General features: G+C 34.5%; 5 gene segments (V, D, J or C); all 5 read left to right on the forward strand.

Annotated features, from left to right (window-relative positions):
* Nucleotides 1-1,841: 1,841 nt before the first annotated feature.
* Nucleotides 1,842-2,699, forward strand: LOC132096328 (T cell receptor alpha variable 14/delta variable 4-like). The segment is given in 2 exon segments: nucleotides 1,842-1,946; nucleotides 2,271-2,699. Coding segments are annotated over 2 exon segments (369 nt in total).
* Nucleotides 2,700-7,972: 5,273 nt separating this feature from the next.
* Nucleotides 7,973-8,582, forward strand: LOC132096333 (T cell receptor alpha variable 14/delta variable 4-like). The segment is given in 2 exon segments: nucleotides 7,973-8,076; nucleotides 8,196-8,582. Coding segments are annotated over 2 exon segments (408 nt in total).
* A 1,688-nt stretch (nucleotides 8,583-10,270) lies between these two features.
* On the forward strand, nucleotides 10,271-10,971 carry LOC132096332 (T cell receptor alpha variable 18-like). The segment is given in 2 exon segments: nucleotides 10,271-10,386; nucleotides 10,560-10,971. Coding segments are annotated over 2 exon segments (411 nt in total).
* Nucleotides 10,972-11,987: 1,016 nt separating this feature from the next.
* On the forward strand, nucleotides 11,988-13,537 carry LOC132096999 (T-cell receptor alpha chain V region RL-5-like). The segment is given in 3 exon segments: nucleotides 11,988-12,050; nucleotides 12,167-12,500; nucleotides 13,294-13,537. Coding segments are annotated over 3 exon segments (621 nt in total).
* Nucleotides 13,538-18,340: 4,803 nt separating this feature from the next.
* On the forward strand, nucleotides 18,341-19,177 carry LOC132097000 (T-cell receptor alpha chain V region RL-5-like). The segment is given in 2 exon segments: nucleotides 18,341-18,696; nucleotides 18,813-19,177. Coding segments are annotated over 2 exon segments (408 nt in total).
* Nucleotides 19,178-21,377: the final 2,200 nt, after the last annotated feature.

The following is a 21,377-nucleotide window of genomic DNA, read 5'->3' on the forward strand; positions in this document are numbered from 1 at the left end:
GTAACTCAGTTACATCTGTACCAAGCCTAACTAATATGGAACCAGTAGAGTATCAGTAGAATTATCTTGTATTCTCACACAAAAAGCAAGAACATTACTTCTAGACCAAAAAATCATTACAGTGAAACAGAAACCAAATTATAAAAATATATTTTTTATTAAACAAATAAAACATTTAAATTTCATTTAAACATTAATAAAACATAAATTAAAACAATTAAAAGCATAGGTTGTGTGTCCTTTTGCCGAGTCACCCTTGCCATTGATCAGTTTTTCGCGGGCAAGTTCACTACTAGTTTACTGTAAATGGATTTACAGTAGTGAAGAAATACATGAGTGACCATATATTTTCCCATGATTTCTGTCATGTCTATGTTTTAATCTTCTTTCCAAGCTTTCTTTTTGGCCCTGATACTGATATATTTTCAGGTTCAAGTTCAGGAGATGATCATAAACATGAGAATGATCCTGCATTTTTACATTATACCAGCAGGGCGCACCCAGAGTTTTGACCTACAATGAAAGGATACACAACCCTGACAGTTCAGAGGTTATACAGACAATCTTTCAGTTCTTTGTAGCAAACTGCTTTTGGTCCATCATGAGAACTTGGCTGAGGGATGTGCTTTTTGTTGTATTCTTTCTAGGTACGGCACTTTCTAGTTATTTATTTCTGTTGTTTGAGAATGTGATGTGAGAGGCAGTGTGAGTTAATAATGTTTTGTGCTCTCCACAGAATGCAGAGGACAACACACTATACGTCAGTCATCAAGCTCTTCTTCAGCTTACACAGGAGAGACCGTGACACTGAACTGTGAATATAATACGACAGACACAATGCCTGCTCTGCTGTGGTACAGGCAAACAAAGAATTTATATCCAGAATATATGTTAGTAAGACATAATTTTGGAAATGGAAGTAATTCCAAAGACTTCCCCAACAAAAGATTTCAGTCCCAGCTGGATTCTGTTTCAAGAAGAATTTCACTGACTATCCAGAACCTTCATCTGTCTGACTCTTCATTGTACTTCTGTGCTTTGAGGCCCACTGTGAAAACAGGATACTGAGTGTTTAAACAAAAACCTGAACTTCACAGCCCACGTAATAGTTAATAGTTTGATGCCATTCTCATTGTTTGTATGTGGTAAAAGTAACACAGTTTAATGCCGATAAATAAAGCAACAACAACTACATGAATTAAAAAATGTGTCAATCGCTACTTACATATTATGAAGCGCCAAATAGGAAAGTATTACATAAAATCAGAATATATAAATGTAAATTGTAAATTTGTAAAAGATAATTTGAATATATTTTTATAAATCTGAATGTAATTTGTAGTCTAAATATATAGAAGTACATATCACAATATATAAATGAAAATTATAGATTTATTCATTTTAAAAATTTACAATTTTAAAGATTTACTTCTATATATTCATGATTTACATTATATATATTAAGACTTTTATTTTTATATTCTGATTTATAAATATGTATTCTGATTTAATTTCCAAATATTCAGACTTAAAATAATATATTCTGATTTGCATTTATACATTTAGAATGATAAAAAATATATTCTGTTAAAAATTATGTTTTACTGTATACACAGCACTTTAAACTATAAAATGTTCTCAAACTGATAAACATACAGTACATACAGTGGCTTTTTAAGTCAGTAAGCAATATTTATTTACTTATATTTAGTTTATACTATTGGAGATCACAAGAACATCAGTTTATGCATTTGTGTCAGCCCCTCGAAGTCTACAGCATCTGGTGACACCTGCCAGAGACATCACTGCACTGTGATTGGGTGTTAAAAACACTAGCTTCAGTTGTCTGCATGTAGGCAGTAGTGGTAGCTCTGCAAAGCTCACGAGGAATTCATCATTCTAAACAATGGCTTTCTGTTTGCTACTAGTTTTAATTGCATTCATTGGTAAGATTTCAGTTCTACAGATACATTTCCTTCTTTGCAGATTAGCAGTGCATATTTGATGAAACTTTAGTTGCTTTGAAAAGTTACTGTGCTCAACTGAATCAACACTTAACTGACTCAAGCTGAATAATGACAATCTTTTTCTTTAGAGTTGCTTACAGTTGAAACTGAAGTAATTTGATAATTGATTAATTTTAGAAACTGTTATTTTCCTGTTTATTTCTGATAAGCTGCTTTAAAACAATATGTATTGGATCAGAGCTATACAAATGAATGTGGTTTGATTTGACTCTCATTAAAAAGCTAATTAAACATTCTTCTCAGGTGCAAGTATACAAGACAGCATTACCCCAACATCTCCTGTAGTCTATGCAAAGGTCAATGAAAAAGTGACAATCTCTTGTACATACAAGTACACTGTGTCAATGAATAATCTACAGTGGTATCGACATTACCTCGACTCTAGCCCGGAATTTCTTGTTCTAATCATGGAGTCAGGACAAAATCAGACGGCTACACCTCCTCATCCTCGGCTGAAAGCTTCAGTTAATAAAGATAACAAGATGGTGAATCTAGAAATCTTTCCTGCAGATGTGAAGGACTCTGCAGCGTATTACTGCGCACTGCAGCCCACAGTGGCAGGAAACACATGAACACCATACAAAAACCTACTCAGAGCTAAACAGAGAACAAAATGGTTTAGATCAACCTGTCAGACCAGAGAGTGTGCACAGATGCCACAAGGGGGCAGCACTTTTTATGATGCTTAACATCAGGAGCATGTGTACAAAGTTGACATGTGACAAGTAATAGAATGTGACTAAAAGATTGTGTGCAGTATACACAGCCGATCAGTAAATTCAGGATGAAGAGATCAGTAGTACTAATTATATTACTAATAGCTGCATCAGGTATTTAATGTCAAATTTATATGAATTTCTAGAAATATCAATGTATAATTTCAAAACTTAAATTTATATTTATCTCTTTTTTTACATATCACTTTTTACTTCCTTTTCAGTTTCTCTTGGTGATCGAATGGAACCAAATCAAGTTGTTATTATTCAAGATGAAACCAGCCGGGTGACACTGAGTTGCTCATATGAAACAAGCAGTGAAGACATTGATCTTTACTGGTACAGACAGTATCCTAACAGTGAGCCACAGTATATACTGTGGAAAGGTGCACGATCAAGAGATGATGAGAGTGATATACCAGATGCTCATTTTGAATCTTCAACAACAAGAACATCCACAGAACTGATTATTAAATCAGCCACTCTGAAAGATTCAGCTCTCTATTACTGCGCTCTTTGGAAAGACCCAGTGATACAAAGTTTCTGAGAAGCTTTACAAAAACACACCTACTTTGAACTCAGAAACATCAAAGTTTAGCCAAACCAAAATGTATTATCTGCCATAACCATTACTGTATGTGGGAACACCTGCAACTGATACAGTAGGCAAAACCAAGAGATTAATAGAATTTAATAAAGCAGTTGTACTGTGAATACATAAGTGTTGAAATGCAGAACATGTACATATATTGCATTATTGCGTATATACATAAATCTTAAATATCCATGTAAAATCCATGTAATTTCTCAGAAAGATACAACAAATCCAAACCTTTAGACAAATTGTTAAAACCACAATTAAACAAATTCGAAAATGTATAGTCTGTGACCGAGTTGAATCACTATGTGTCTAGATGTATTCTGTTTTGGTGATGAATTTGGGTCTGATTCTGCTGTATAATAAAATAAAATATCCAGCTTGAATTAATTTTGTTAACTTGTTTGTTCTCCAAATCATTTAGAGGCTTTTTTTTTTTACTGGACCCACACCTCTAGACCTAACACATGTGAGTTTGGGGTCAGTAGGAGGGGCTTTAGTGTTTTGACACCATCTAGGCCATCCTGAGGATGTGGTTTTGAAATAGATTAACTACAAGCAGAGCTGTCAGTCAAAGCATCGGCCTGAACAATGTTGCTCTGTTTACTTAGCTTTCTATCTACATTTGGTGAGTATCTCAATTTCTGTTTGATTTTATTACTTTTAACTTTAAACACAAACATTTCAGATTTTTCTTCATTAGAACATTACAAAACAATGCTACTGAGGTCAGGTTCACCAAGGTCAACCAAAATACAACATCGTAATAAACCTACACTAACAAATACTCATTTTTCTTGGTCAGCTGGCTGCTGTGGAGATGTCATCACTCCTGTCCAAACTGAGGTGCATGGGAAGAGTGGGGATCAAATAACACTGTCTTGCAACTATTCCCCAGCCCTTTCTTTGTATTGGTATCGTCAATATCCAAGATCAAGGCCAGAGTTCATTCTTCTGATACTACAAAACAACAGGGAGTCTGAAACCATTCAGACTGGAATGTCCGTGAAATTAAATGAAAAGAAAACCTCTGTGGATCTGAATATCTCCTCTGTGAAAGTAACAGACTCGGCAGTTTACTTCTGTGCAATGAAGCCCACAGGGTGAGGAAACACGGCAGCGCCGTACAAAAACCTAAATCTGTCTTAACAAAGCACATTTAAGTACTGAAAAATATACTAATACCATAGAAACACTGCATGACTGCACTGCATATGATTCACATCTATTCAGAATCACAGTAATTATATTGTTCAGGAAAATATTATTATTATTATTTTAAAATCTATTTATTATTTAATTATTATCACCAATCAAAGTAAATGAATTGAAAAGTGAAGAATCATTACAGAAGAGCTAAACTATATTCTTAAAACTAATGTTTCAGTTTATTTCTCTCTATGTGAAAAGGGTAAGTACTGTTAATGTTAAAGGGTAAATAAATTTGACAATGAAATTCATATAAATAAGCAGAGATTTCAACAACCCAGTGGCTTTTTTAACTATTTAAAAATGTGTATGCATTTATGATAAATTCTTATGAATCTTATTTCTCAGTCTCATTTGCATCAGTGACTTTTAAATGTAGCGTTGGGACAAGGGAAGACCTTTCATGCTTACATGTTTCTAAAAATGTCACATTTTAATATAATTCAAATCATATGAATGCATAAGAAATCACCACCTTGTAAAATTTCTAGGTTTTCCTGTGAGATCAGGTTGGAGATTTTATTCAAAATCCATCAATTTCAGACAGACCAGCAAACATTTTAAAATGATTGATACATGCAAGTATATATATATATATATATATATCCTCACTGCAGAATTAAGCCATCAATGACTTAATTTTCAGGGCATAGCTCTTTGGAACTAGCCTAAATAAATGACATTTTTGCAAGTGCATTTATTTATTTATTTTTTTCACATTGTTCTTCCCTAATTCTTGTATGTTTACAGAAAATATATTGCAATATATTGCACTTCTTTGGATTACATTGGCTACAGTTCGAATATTTTCAGTGCTTAGTCACTAAAAGGTTTACTCTCATGCCACGTCATCTCAAAGCCATGTTGACCATAGTGTCTGTGCATCAACTCATGTCATATATAAGAACCACAACAGTAAAATCATGGGTGTCAATGTTTTTTTCTTCTCACACAGTGGGTACAGGAATGTGTCAAGAGGTGGTGCGCTAAGATTAGTTTGACTTACAGTAGTTTGACTTGGCTTATTTTCTAATTTCTAATATGGAATCACACTGTCACTCTGTCAGAGCATCAACCAACATGTGCCTTCCTGTCTTTCTCATTTTGGTTCTTCATACAGGTGAGTTTTGATTCATTTCTCAAAATTAATGTCTTCAAATAATGAAGAGATTGTGATACCTTTTATTTTACAGTCTGGTTTTATGTATTTTTCTTGTTTATTTTATTTATTTATTTTTGATTCAAATAGGTAACATCCTGACAAACATGATAACATTGCATGACTCACAAAAACAAGTTTTAGTAGGTAAAAACTTAACTCTGACGTGTAACTACATTGGAGCACCTGATGATCTCCACAGGTACCATCAAAATATCCCAGATCTACACCAAAGTTCCTCCTCTACATCTATGAAAGCGGGCTGATGAGTGACAACATACCACAGCGCTTAACACCAAGAATTAATCAAAACACAAAGTGAGTAGATCTGGAGATCTCTTCTCCTGAAGCTGTGTACTACTGCGCTCTGAGGAAACACAAGAACACTGTACAAAAACATGAAGCAGAGAGAAATGTATTATACATCACAACTTTATTTATATACACATTAACCACTGTGCTGAATCAGTTAAGATTATTTGTATTTTATTTTCATTTTTGTTGTTGTTGTTGCTGTGCTAATTTCATTGTACAAATAAAAGTAAAAAGTTGTTAAGATGCATCTCCTCATCTCACTAAGCTTAGGTTGTCACTGTGCTTTGATGTTCAAGAATAACTAATTTCTAGCACAGTTCTAGTTTAAACTGATATTCATCTCTGTCTGTATTGGTGTTGCCTTTGAAGTGCAGATGAATCACCAAACCTGATATAGGTAACAGTCAAATTAGTATATAATGAGTTTGTGGTAACACCTGCAGCTGTCTGACACTGAAATAGAATTTTTTTTTTTTTTTTTTGCAAAAGGGAAAACACACTTGAGAAATGGCTTCACATGCACTTAAAATATTAAACCTTAATAAAATCAACCAGAAAAAAAATACCACTACTTTCTCAAAGCAAATCTATACAGAATATTTTAAAAAGTGTGTCCAACTGATATGACTGATATATAAAAAATAAAAAATACAATGATTTTAGAATATGTAATCACACCCAGGTAAAATCATGCATTTTTTTCTCATTCTTTCTCTGCTATTCATTAATTTTGGCCAAATTCACAGAATTATTTATAGATTACAGATAACAATATGTGTGCACTGTTTTAAAAAAGGTAATTATGGACACTATCCATATTAATGGTCATTTCCATTAATGTAAAAACACAGTGCAATGCATGTGCAAAATGCAAAATACAGGTAAAAAAACCTGTTTTAAAAAATCGATACGGAAAATTCCTTAATTTCAATACAGTACGTTGTGCCTTCTTTTTACAGATTTTTAGATTGTGGGTGGAGCTTTGAGAGAGACTTTCATTTCTCATATATGTTTATAATTGTCTGTCTGTTTTTATGACAATTCAACAGCATTTATTCCTACTTTGTCATACTTTACCATTTTCATTCTTTTTCTTAACAAGTTCTATACACACATTTTACAGATAAATGCTTTGCACAGACAATAACACCACTGCAGGACAGAACACAAGTTACTGAGGGGAAGTCAGTCAATTTGTTGTGCACATATGATGGCAGCTTACAGAGATTACTTTGGTATCGACAATATCCTGGATCTGGACTGGAATTTCTGCTCCTTGTCATTGAGTCATCCACTAAGTCTGTAGTATATGCAGATCCCCCTTAGTGCAGAAATGCACAGATGTAATCATAAAACCATTAGTTAGCTTTAAAAAATTAACATAATTTAAGTAAGAACATAATGTAAGTGTTTAATGCATACACTGTATACAAAAGTTCAGCTGAATCAATTTAATGCTGTTAAACTGAATGTACAAAGCAAACTGCTGAAATATCCACAACAACCAATTGCATGTGAAAGTATTATCACTATCACTCACAGACTATGACTAAAATATAAGATGAAAAAACATTAAATAATTTCATAAACTTGCTTAAAATAAACTCATGACAACCACAAGGCGGCATCTGTTCTAGTTTTGAGTGTTAATATACTCTAAGTTGTATGCAGCATAATGTGATGTGATATGTAATACTAACTAGAGCCAGATGTTTTTCTTGTTCTTTAAGAGGCAAAACTTCAAATATTTACAATTATCATCTGGAGTTTTATTTTATTTGATGACTGTTTTGCTGAGATGTGTTTCTCCAGGCCAATGTATGGCTATAGAGCCTTGTGATGTGATGGCTAAAATTATCCACAAGAGGGCAGTATTCAACCAATAATTAAAAGAAACTGACCCATTTCTTCAAGGGCACATAAGGGGAGGAGATCCAAGGCAATTATTTCAGGCATGCAGAGGTTTCAGACATAGTTAAACATAGTTGCTCATTTGCTCCATGTCAGTAATGCTGTTCTTGTTTCGTCTGTGGCTTATCTGCCTCTTAACAGGTAAGATGCATGTAATAAATCAAATAAACATGACTAGAACACACAATGATATAAAGTACTTATGTAGTACTGTTCATCTCCATTTGTTATTCCCATCTATCTTTCTCTGTTTCTCCTAGGTGATGCCTCTAGTGAGGGAATAGCACCAGTCTCTCCGAATGCATTTGTTTTAGAAGGGAACACCATCACCCTGTCCTGCAATTACAATGGATCAACCGCTACAGATGCTCTCCACTGGTATCGTCAGTACCCGAGATCCAGACCAGACTTCCTGTTTCTAGTTAATGAAGCTGCATTTAAGCAACCAGCTGATCCTCCAATTCCTGGAATATCTGTTAGATTAAATGAGGAGAAAAATCGTGTGGATCTGGAGATTAATGGTACTGCATTAACTGATTCTGCTCTGTACTACTGTGCCCTGCAGCCCACCGTGACAGGAAACACACATACACTGTACAAAAATCAGACACATTAAAATAGAATTCAGTGTGTGTGCTCAGTGGATGATTATGCATGTTTAGATTTGATTCTTACCAGTATGCAGTCTACATTTTGACACATCTTAGTCTTAATTTTGTCAGTGCATCGAGAGCATTATTATTATGTTGTGCTGCACAATGATGAATGTGTTCTGACATTTCTCATTAAATTCATTATTACAGCATTTACTAACCTGTGATCTAATCCCTTTTACCACTCAAATTTGTTGTCAAAAAGTTGCCATTTTGATATGATGCCAAATGTGATGATTATGAATATATAAGACTACATTTTCACATAGAAAATACTACATATTAGTAGTCAAAATGGATTTTCAAATGTACACTCTCATGAAGAAAATAAGGTGCAAAAGTCCTTACTGGGGCAGTATCCTTTTAAAAGTTCTCGAATCTGATTGGTTTATCACGATTTTTCAGTGCCAACAAACATGCTGATCCAGGAACATGTTGCACTTGGTAAAATCAGGTTCTGCATTATAAACCCTTCAAGATACTATGCACCTTTTTTTCCCAAAGTGTATCATTTTATGAAATCATAATCACATAGCGATAAAGTGGGTGGAGCTTCAAGATATTGTGTTGGGATTCATCTCTTAATTGACTTCAGTCTGTTCTTTAGCAGTGCAAAAATGGCTTCTCTTTTATACCTACTTGTAATTTTAGCCATACAGGGTGAGTAGGTTTAATTCATTGTTTTACTTTAGATCTATAAGATATATTTACCAAAAATACTATTTATTTATGTTAATAGATGATAAAAAAATAAAATTTTCATAACTTCATACTGAACATTCTGTGTGTATTTTTACCTGATGTTTTTCATGCTTTATTTGCAGGTAAATCTTTTGCCCAGTCAATAGCACCATTGCAAACCACAGAACATGCTACTGAGAGAGGGACAGTCATTCTGTCATGCAAATATGATAGCCAAGCACGTAGTTTACATTGGTATCGACAATATCCTGGATCCAGACCTGAATTTCTGCTTCTTGTTTATGAATCAAATAGTGTACTTCCTGCAGAACCCCCTTTCCCAAGACTGAATGGCAGTGTGAATAAGATGGAGAAGCAGGTCAATCTTACAATCTCCTCTGCTGCAGTCACAGATTCTGCTCTATACTACTGTGCTCTGGAGCCCACAGTGACAGGAGACACAAGAACACTGTACAAAAACTTCTGTGGGAAGTCTTTATTATGTATTATGTTAAATATCCTCTGACAATAATATAATTTAATTAATAATGTCAATTGACAATCATGTCAATGTCCTTAAAAATTTCTAAAAGGATTGGTTTACCTTCACTGTGATCATATGCATAAAACAATAATAAATACATATTTTGGTTAATTTTACTCAAATTGTATACTATTATAATGCAGTGTGTTATAATATATTACATTATATTATATATGCAATTTTAATATATTTTATGTATATATGTATTATATTGTCATATTATTTTTTCTTTTTTTTTATGAACAAAAGGAAAAGATTCTTAAAAATATATATTTTTTTTAATATTCGCAAAGCTTGGCTTTTTCAGAATTGAATTGAATTATAGAATTGACAAGTTTTTTTCCCCCCATTCTTATCATATCATTCTTCAGTTAAATAAACAATATTTCACACTAAATCTGGTACATTGATAATGTGATATCTCTGAACGTTTTCATTTATACATTGCAAGCTATGGGTGGAGCTTTTGAGTGGACCTCACAAAACTTCACATCTGTGTGCAGTTTTCATTCGCTGTTTGTGGTGCAAAGATGATGCTTCTGTGCTGTCTGCTCGTGTTTTCAATAACAGAATGTAAGTGATAAACAGTACTGTATATAGCTTTGTTTAAAGATAGAATTGTAATTTTTATGCCAGTTCATAGCAAATAATTAAACATTATTTCATCATTTGCTTTATCAAGCAATGTATATTTTGTGAAAGTTTTCATCTTGTCATTCTAACTGAAAGTTGTCCATTCTCTACAGATACATTTTCACAGTCAATTAGACCACTGCAGAATGACAGTCATGTCACTGAAAAGCAGCCGGTCATGTTGTCATGCAAATATGAGGGAAGTGCAAACAGTCTGCATTGGTATCGCCAGTATCCTGGATCCAAACCCGAATTTGTGCTCCTTGTCATGGAGGCATCAACTAAACATGTAACACATGCAGTTCCCCGTATCCCTGGAATGGATGGAAAAATGAGCATGAAAGATAAGCAAGTGGATCTGGAGATCTCCTCTGCTGAAGTATCAGACTCTGCTCTGTATTACTGTGCCCTGGAGCCCACAGTGACAGGAAACACATCAACACTGTACAAAAACCACTATGAAGTAAAAAAAAACAACTGAATCTCCGTTCTTTTGTCATAGCTCATGTTTTCTATTTGCAGATTAATTAAGTAATCGAAATTCAAAGAAAATGCCTAAGATATTTCACATTAATTATTATTATTATTATTTTAAATAGCTATAAAAAATTAAAATATTGGACATTTCAACACAAATACATTGAAAATGAAGAGGCAAGAGTTTCTGGTCAAGATTTCAGGATACAATTCATATAAATGTTTAAGGGAAAGATAAAATGTACTGTGACAGATCACTATTTTCTTTTGCCAAATTTAATTCACCCTTGTTGACCTCACTGGTTTATTTTAAATGGTGCAGCAAATTGAATTTAAAATTACAATTATTCAATGTCTTCCAGTAAATATGGTCATAAACATGGCATGCATTATATGGATATATTAAATAGTTTATAATAACAGAGTATAGCATGTCTCATTACTAGATTTGTCATATTCCCAAGTATGTCAACTACCCTTTTGTGTATTTTACATCAGGGATGCTTTTCATCATAAAAAGATGACCATTTAATTTCTAAAGGTTCTGCTGCAGTAACAGAGGACAAAATTGTGGATTTGGTGGTTCAGTAAAATAACCCTATAACTTTATACTTTGTAAACTGGCTGCCCATATTTTAAAAAACAAAAAAGGCAGACAAAATGTGCTGTTATGAATGATAACCTTGCTCTTTCACCGCTGATTGATTTAAATCCATTACTACAACCACATGGTGGCATTATTTCCATTTTGTACAAATGCACAAACATTACATTTCATTTTATGTCTCATTAAAAGACATTGTAGCCTTAACTGTGATGATGCTTAAGTTTCATCCTGTAAACTCAAATGACTGGTATAAAATCAACAGAATCTAAAATCAAATAAAATCAAATATACTGTCTACTTGTCCCTAATAGCTACTGCAATAAGTAACGAATTATTAAAGCAATAACAAAAAATGTACAGAAGATGGCAGCGTTCACTCAGATTACAGAAGATTTCAGTTGGTGTAACAGTTCAAAAAAGGAAATGTGCACAAAATCAGAATCTGTGAGTTAGAGTTTGAGCTGCTCGTGATGATCCATGATGTTTCTATGCAGTGTCTGGCTCATTCTTCTCTTTTCAGGTAAGTTATTTGACATTTATTTGGAATCCTTTGAGTAAACCTTTCAAATAGAAATCATCAGACATTAATAATGTGTGATGAATGAGGATTAAAGTGTAATGCTCTGCTTTTTTCAGGTGATGCAGGTGGAGAAGGAATAGCTCCTCTCTCCTCATCTGAACTTGCTAACAATGGTGGATCCATTACTTTGACCTGTAATTACAACGGGTCTTACAGCAGTGATTCTCTCCTGTGGTATCGTCAATACAGCAGCTCCAAACCTCAGTTTTTGTTTCTGGTTAGTGAATCCAACCTTGCGCAGCCAGCTGACCCTCCAATTCCTGGAGTGTCTGCCAAAGTAAATGAGCAGAAAAACAGTGTGGATCTGAAGATCTCCTCTTCTTCAGTATCAGACTCTGCAATGTACTACTGTGCCCTGAAGCCCACAGTGACAGGAAGCACATCAACACTGTACAAAATGAAGGGGAAAACAACTAAACGAAAAACTCTAGCAGTACAGACTCTTTCAATTCTACAAAAGCAAAAATGTGTTGATAAAGATCAATAGTGCAGCAACATATTTAGTAATGATTCAGCTTTGCCTCCCTGATTTTGCAATTCTTACAGGTATATAAATTTGATATTCCCATTTGTTATATAGCATATCTATAATCCCATAAAAGATGTATATTAATGAACATATAAAATGGTGTTGTTGATATTTTCCTAGTTGTTTGCAAATGCAATAAAGTCCCTCTGAAAAGCATGATTTAGCAACTTAAAAGCTACAAAAGCAAATCATGTTGATAAAGATGTGCTGTACTGCAGTGAAAGACCCTGGACTAAAATACTACAAGGAGACAAAAAACGCTGCAGTGACATTCATTTGACTCTGAGGGTGGAGTTGTGTGTCTCTGGGATCTCACAAAAGTGGAGGTACATCTGTATGATGAAGCAAACTTCTTGATTTTGGCATCCAATATATCAATCATGTTTATCTTCACACTTATTAGTTTATGGATTCACCTGGGTGAGAATAAATTATGCACATACATGTTTACTTTCCTTTAATTTTATATAATTTATGCCGAATGGAATATAACTTTTAAATGTATTTTAATTACTTATGTTGTTTCATAACCAGGTTTTTTTAAATTATTATTGTTATTATTATTTTGTTAGGCGACACAGAGGCAAATGCAATCTTCCCACTATCACCTATTATGAGCACTGTTGTAGGTGAAAATGTAACCATATCCTGTAGTTACAAAGGGTTCACAGGAAGAGTGCTGAATGCGCAGTGGTACAGACAATATCCAAGATCAAAACCAGTCTTCCGTGTCTACAGCTATTCACACAAAGGTCCAGACTTACCAATAACCATATCAAGATTTTCTGGCAAACTTGATCAAGACCTCCAACAAGTGGATCTACGGATCTCAAAGGTTTTTTTGACAGATTCAGCTGTGTACTACTGTGCACTGCAGCCCACAATCACAGGAAACTAAGAGTTCCTATACAAAAACATACTATATTTCATATTCAAGGCTTTTCATGTCACAGTTAAAAATGTATATATATATATATATATATATATATATATATTTGGAGATTCTGTTGATTTCAAAAGCATACATGACATGATTTGTACTTTGTCCCAATACTGTAACAATTTAAATTGTATAAATTATAACTTTTTTTTTTTTTAACTCAGGTAACAACCCACTTCTTCTCAATTCACCAATTGAATGCTTATATTTTTCCAGAGAGTTTTTGCAAATGCAATAACAGCCCTCTCTACTAAAAATCATGCTTTCGAAGGAGGAAAGGTGACTCTTTCCTGCAACTATTAATATACTATTACTATTACTATTACTATACTATTCATTTTTAAGAGTCAACATAGAGTCCCACAATTCTTTGGGTGGAGCTTGACGAGAATGGGAAAATCAGCTGGAAGCCCTGTTTCCCCAAATCTTATTTTGTTCATGATCTCCAACAGTCATAATGGTCTTGTTTTACCTCACCGTTTTGGCTCTTCTTACAGGTATCTTCATTTAATATTTATATTTGTTAATATATCTATATACGTCTAGGAAAGTATATTAATGAATATACAGTTACTGAAGGTACACAAATATCACTAAATATTACTTGTTCCATTGTGAATTTTATTTCACCCAGCAAGTGTTTTTGCGAATGCAATAACACACATCTCTTCTGAAAATCATGCATTTGAAGGAGGAAAAGTGACCATTTCATGCAACTACAGTGGAAATGATAGAATAAGATAGAATGATAGATAAGAAGTTGCCAGTGGTACAGACAGTATCCCAACTCTGCCCCTGAATTTCTCTTACAAACTTTGGAAACTCTGGGTCCAGAGCAGGAGGACCGTCATGTTGCTAAAGCACAAAAGGACAAAAAACATCTGACCCTGGAGATCTCCAAAACTGAAGTAGAAGATGCTGCAGTATACTACTGTGCCCTGGTACACAGTAACAGAAAACCCTTCAACACTGTACAAAACCTGAGAGAATGAATATTACATTATTTACATCTTTAGCAAACATTCTAAAAAAATTATGATATCAGAATTATATTTTTTTATATCTTCTGATTTCTAAAAAAGTGTTTATGTCTTTAAAGCCTTGTCACAGACATTATTTATCAGAGAATATGAAGACTCAGAGGGTGGAGCTCTTTTGCTAAGTTGATGATTCAAAGTCTTCTTTTACTGACTTTGCCATCAGTCCTTTTCAGAAGATCATCCAACATGTTTCTCTTTAGTTGGACATTTTCATTATTTGTCGGTAAGGGACATTCTAATTTTCAGGGTATCATCCCCATTACGATAAAGAATAAAAAACATTTTAGAGAACCTAAGTATGAGTTTATGATGCTAAATCTAATTTCTTTTTTATTATTAAAGATGCATTTTTCTGTTTCTTTTACAGGCATTTCTTTTGCAAACACAATACAACCATTATCCTCTGAAAAACATGTTTTCAGAGGTGAAAAAGTGACTCTTTCTTGTGACTACACTGGCAATGTAGATAATCTGCAGTGGTATCGTCAATATCCTGGATCTCGACCAGAGCACCTCATTCTCATCACAGAATATTCAGAACCTGATCTTTCACTTCGTCTGTCAGCAAAAGCTTCAAAAGACCTAAAACAAGTGAATCTTACAATCTCCTCTGCTGAAGAAACAGATTCAGCTCTGTACTACTGCGCTCTGAAGCCCACAGTGACAGGAAACACAAGAACACTGTACAAAAACCTCTATGGGAAGTCTTTATTATGTATTATGTTAAATATCCTCTGACAATAATATAATTGAAATAATAATGTCAATTGTCATTGACATTATCATTATTGTCAAGCATTGGTTTACCTTCACTGTGATCATATGCATAAAAAAATAATAAATACATATTTTGGTAAATTTTACTCAAATTGTATAATATTTAAATACAATGTATTATAATATATTACATTATATACATTTTTATATATTGTATTTTTATGTATTTATGTATTGTATTGTCACCTTATATTTCTGTTTTTTATGAAAAAAAGGAAAAGATTCTTTAAAAACATATATTTTTTTTTATAAATTTATAAATTATAAATTCCCAAAGCTTGGCTTTTTCAGAAGAATTGAATTGAATTATAGAATTGACTAGTTTTTTTCCCCCCATTCTTATCATATCATTCTTCAGTTAAATAAACAATATTTCACACTAAATCTGGTACATTGATAATGTGATATCTCTGAACGTTTTCATTTATACATTGCAAGCTATGGGTGGAGCTTTTGGGTGGACCTCACAAAACTTCACATCTGTGTGCAGTTTTCATTCGCTGTTTGTGGTGCAAAGATGATGCTTCTGTGCTGTCTGCTTGTGTTTTCAATAACAGAATGTAAGTAATAAACAGTACTGTATATAGCTTTGTTTAAAGATAGAATTGTAATTAATTGTATTAACAAGCTTTTATGCCAGTTCATAGTAAATAATTAAACATTATTTCATCATTTGCTTTCCCAAACAATATATATTTTGTAATAAGTTTTCATTTTGTCATTCTAACTGAAAGTTGTCCATTCTCTACAGATACATTTTCACAGTCAATTAGACCACTGCAGAATGACAGTCATGTCACTGAAAAGCAGCCGGTAATGTTGTCATGCAAATATGAGGGAAGTGCAAACAGTCTGCATTGGTATCGCCAGTATCCTGGATCCAAACCCGAATTTGTGCTCCTTATCAGGGAGGCATCAACTAAACATGTAACACATGCAGTTCCCCGTATCCCTGGAATGGATGGAAAAATGAGCATGAAAGATAAGCAAGTGGATCTGGAGATCTCCTCTGCTGAAGTATCAGACTCTGCTCTGTATTACTGTGCCCTGGAGCCCACAGTGACAGGAAACACATCAACACTGTACAAAAACCACTATGAAGTGAAAAAAACAACTGAATATCCATTCTTTAGTCATAGCTCATGTTTTCTATTTACAAATTAAGTAATCAAAATTCAAAGAAAATGCATAATATATTTCAAATGTATTTATGTATTTTTCTTTCTTTAAATAGCTATATATATCTGTATATATATATATATATATATATATATATATATATATATATATATATATATATATATATATATATATAGTACAGACCAAAAGTTTGGAAACATTACTATTTTTAATGTTTTTGAAAGTTTCTTCTGCTCATCAAGCCTGCATTTATTTGATCAAAAATACAGAAAAAACTGTAATATTGTGAAATATTATTACAACTTAAAATAATAGTTTTCTATTTGAATATACTTTAAAAAAATAATTTATTCCTGTAATGCAAAGCTGAATTTTCAGCATCATTACTCCAGCCTTGAGTGTCACATGTAACATCCAGTCTATCACATGACCATTTAGAAATCATTGTAATATTCTGATTTATTATGAGTGTTGGAAACAGTTCTGTTGTCTAATATATTTGATGAATAAAAGGTTAAAAAGAACTGCACTTATTCAAAAAAAAAAAATTCTAATAATATATATTCTAATAATATATGTTCTTTACTATCACTTTTTATCAATTTAACACATCCTTGCTGAATAAAAGTACTGATTTTATTTTTAAAAAAAAGAAAAGAAAAAAATTACTGACCCCAGATTACTGACCAGTAGTGTATATTGTTATTACAAAATATTTTAAATTTTAAAACATGGCTTCTTTTTTTTATTTTATTTTTTTTACTTTTTATTCATCAAAGTATCCTAAAAAAGTATCACGTGTACTGAAAAAATATTAAGCAGCAGAACTGTTTCCAACTTTGATAATGAATCATCACATTAGAATGATTTCTAAAGGATCATGTGATAATAATCCTAAAAATTCAGCTTTGCATCACATAAATAAATGATAATTTAAAGTATAATAAATTTAAAAACAATTATTTTAAATTTTAATAATATATCATAATATTACACTTTTTCTGTATTTCTGATCAAATAAATGCAGACTTGATGAGCAGAATAAACTTCTTTCAAAAACATTAAAAATAGTAATGTTTCCAAACTTTTGGTCTGTACTGTATACACATATATATATATATATATATATATATATATATATATATATATATATATATATATATATATATATATATATATATTAGACATTTCAACACAATTATGATCAAATAAAATTTGAAAATGAATATGCAAGAGTTTCTGGTCAAGATTTCGGGATACAATTCATTGAATGTTTAAGGGAAAGATAAAATCTTATGTACTGTGACAGATCACTATTTTCTTTTGCCAATTTAATTCACCCTTGTTGACATCACTGGTTTATTTTAAATGGCACTGAGGTGTAGCAAATTTAATTTAAAATTACAAATATTCAATGTCTCCCAGTTAATATGATCATAAACATGGCATGCATTATAATGATATATTAAATAGTTTATAATAACAGAGTATAGCATGTCTCATCACTAGATTTGTGTATTTTACATCAGCGATCCTTTTCATCATAAAAATGTCCATTTAATTTCTAAAGGTTCTGCTGCAGTAACAGAGGACAAAATTGTGGATTTGGTGGTTCAGTAAAATAACCCTATAACTTTTTACTTTATAAACTGACTTTATAAAACCCAAAAAACGCAGACAAAATGTGCTGTTATGAATGATAACCTTGCTCTTTCACCGCTGATTGATTTAAATCCATTACTACAACCACATGGTGGCATTATTTCCAGTTTGTACAAATGTACAAACATTACATTTCATTGTATGTCTCATTAAAAGACATTGTAGCCTTAACTGTGATGATGCTTAAGTTTCATCCTGTAAACTCAAATGACTGGTATAAAATCAACAGAATCTAAAATCAAATAAAATCAAATATACTGTCTACTTGTCCCTAATAGCTACTGCAATAAGTAACGAATTATTAAAGCAATAACAAAAAATGTACAGAAGATGGCAGCGTTCACTCAGATTACAGAAGATTTGAATCTTCAGTTGGTGTAACAGTTCAAAAAAGGAAATGTGCACAAAATCAGTCAGAGTCTGTGAGTTAGAGTTTGAGCTGCTCGTGATGATCCATGATGTTTCTATGCAGTGTCTGGCTCATTCTTCTCTTTTCAGGTAAGTTATTTGACATTTATTTGGAATCCTTTGAGTAAACCTTTCAAATAGAAATCATCAGACATTAATAATGTGTGATGAATGAGGATTAAAGTGTAATGCTCTGCTTTTTTCAGGTGATGCGGGTGGAGAAGGAATAGCTCCTCTCTCCTCATCTGAACTTGCTAACAATGGTGACTCCATTACTTTGACCTGTAATTACAATGGGTCTTACAACAGTGATTATCTCCTGTGGTATCGTCAATACAGCAGCTCCAAACCTCAGTTTTTGTTTCTGGTTAGTGAATCCAACATTGAGCAGCCAGCTGACCCTCCAATTCCTGGAGTGTCTGCCAAAGTGAATGAGCAGAAAAACAGTGTGGATCTGAAGATCTCCTCTTCTTCAGTATCAGACTCTGCAATGTACTACTGTGCCCTGAAGCCCACAGTGACAGGAAGCACATCAACACTGTACAAAATGAAGGGGAAAACAACTAAATGAACAACCTGATGATCTACACTAAACAACAAAAGAAAACTTTATATGTCTTCATTGTATGATGCTCTAAAAATATATTTGCACAATGCTGCAGCCACAAAATGGACATGAACAGAAAGTTTAGCAGAAGGTCAATCAATCTTACATTTTGTTGAAGTGGTATCAGGTAAAAACAAATGAGCATGTCTATAATACAAGGTTCCCCATCGAGGGAGAGACGATGCGTCGATAACGCCTTGGGAACGTATTCTGCGTGAGTGCGTCTGAAGCATCCATGTCAACTAGTCCAATGGCGAGAGTGAGCGTCAGGAGTGACGTCACGACCAGGAATTGATAAAAACCCCAACCGGAGCAACCGGTGTTAGCTTTCTGTGCCTCAGCAAGCGATCTGTGTCAAACCTGTCTGTCATATTTACTGTTGTCTTGTTCAAAAGTTTATATACATGGCGAAGCAACTATTCAAACAGTGTGCTTCTCCCTGCCCGCCTTATTTAACGGGTGGGGATACACATGAGCTTTGTGTAGTTTGTTTGGGAGTGGAGCATGCGGTATCAGCCTTCGAGGAGACTGATTGCCCGCATTGTGAGAAGCTTTCGCTTCGCATGCTCCGCTCCCGCTTGTCACTCTTTGATGAGAAGAGCGGCGAGCCTCGCACTCCTCAGGGTGCAGGAACCACTTCTGCCGAGGCAGAACGGAGAATGCATTCCTGGGGTTCGCAAATGGATCTCTCAGCGGGGTTGGAGACGGGTCCGAGGGCTCTTTCTCTTCCCTTACCTAGGAGATCCATAGCTCAAACTCCGGTGTCGGAAGCCCGCCCCGTGGCTTCTTCCGCCCGGGGGGAGAGCTCATTGCTTCGTTGCTCTAGCTCCGAGGATGATGTAATGGGCAGTGAAGGTGACACAATCAGGGGGGAAGAGGATTCGCCATCTCTTTCCCCAGCATATGAGGACTTGGTTGATGTATTAACACGAGCTGTAGATAAGTTACATATATCTTGGCCATCTGATAAACAGAGCGCTCGTCCTAAAAGCAAATTAGACGAGCGTTTTCTGTCTTCTAAAACATCTCCTACATCACGGGGTCTTCCATTTTTTCCTGATCTTTACAGTGAGCTGTCTAGATCGTGGAATAAGCCTTATTCGTCACGTCTTTTCAGCCCTCAAGTGCGCATTTATTCTGATATAAGAGGGCTGAAAGAAAATGGTTATGAAGCGATGCCCCGGGCGGAACAGACGCTCGCGAGCTATCTTTCCCCTGGTTCAGCATCGTCTATTAAGAACCCGACTTTGCCCACGAAGCCTTTAAAGATCACATCAAATTTAGTGGGTAAAGCTTTCACAGCAGCAGGTCAGGTGGGAGCTTGCCTTCACTCGATGGCTTCACTCAGGCTTATCAGGCTGAGCTGCTGGGGGAGTTAGGTAACAGTGAGGGAGTCAGCCGTGACGAAATTCGTGAACTTCGTCGGGCTAAGGATTTATTTCTCAGGGCGACTAAAGAAACAGCACGTGCTATTGGTAGATCTATGGCTGTTTGGGTTTCTACAGAAAGACACCTTTGGCTTAATCTTTCAGATATTAAAGATAAAGATAGATCTTTTCTTTTAGACGCTCCCATTTCTCATGAAGGTCTGTTTGGTGATGCTGTGAATGAAGTGGTTGAAAGATTTCAAGAAAATAAAAAGCAATCTGAAGCTTTTAAAAGTTTTCTCCCTCGCCGATCTAATCCTCCTGAGGCTGCTGGGCATGCAAGGCAGCCCCAGCCGTCATGCTCCTCATATCGTGTTTTTCAAAAAGAGAGTGTTGCGTCTCGCGCTCCTCCTCAAAAATCACGGGGACCGAGCCAGCACTCACAGCCAAAGCAATCTAAGCAGAAGCCGGATCTGAGGACCGTTCTTCTCGCTAAGAAAGCTTCGGCTCAGAAGAAAAGGTCCTGACGCCAAATGGGCGCATTTACCTCAGGGCGCAGCGGTTTCCAGCGGGTCTGTGGCGCTGTGTCTCCCAGACGCTGCGTCAGGCTCGCTCCCTCTGAGGGGGGTTCAAGAGCAGTTAGCTCGGGTGGTTCCTGCGCTTCGGCTTCAGGTCCCCGAACTAGCTGTTCAAATTACACCAGAGGCCAGCCTCGAGAGGCTGGTACCCTTAGTAGAATGTCTGACAGAATGGAAATGTCTGCCGAATATATCTCAATGGGTCCTGCAGATAGTAGA

This window comes from Carassius carassius, chromosome 20 (assembly GCF_963082965.1).
Source record: "Carassius carassius chromosome 20, fCarCar2.1, whole genome shotgun sequence".
In the NCBI taxonomy this organism is placed as follows: domain Eukaryota; kingdom Metazoa; phylum Chordata; class Actinopteri; order Cypriniformes; family Cyprinidae; genus Carassius; species Carassius carassius.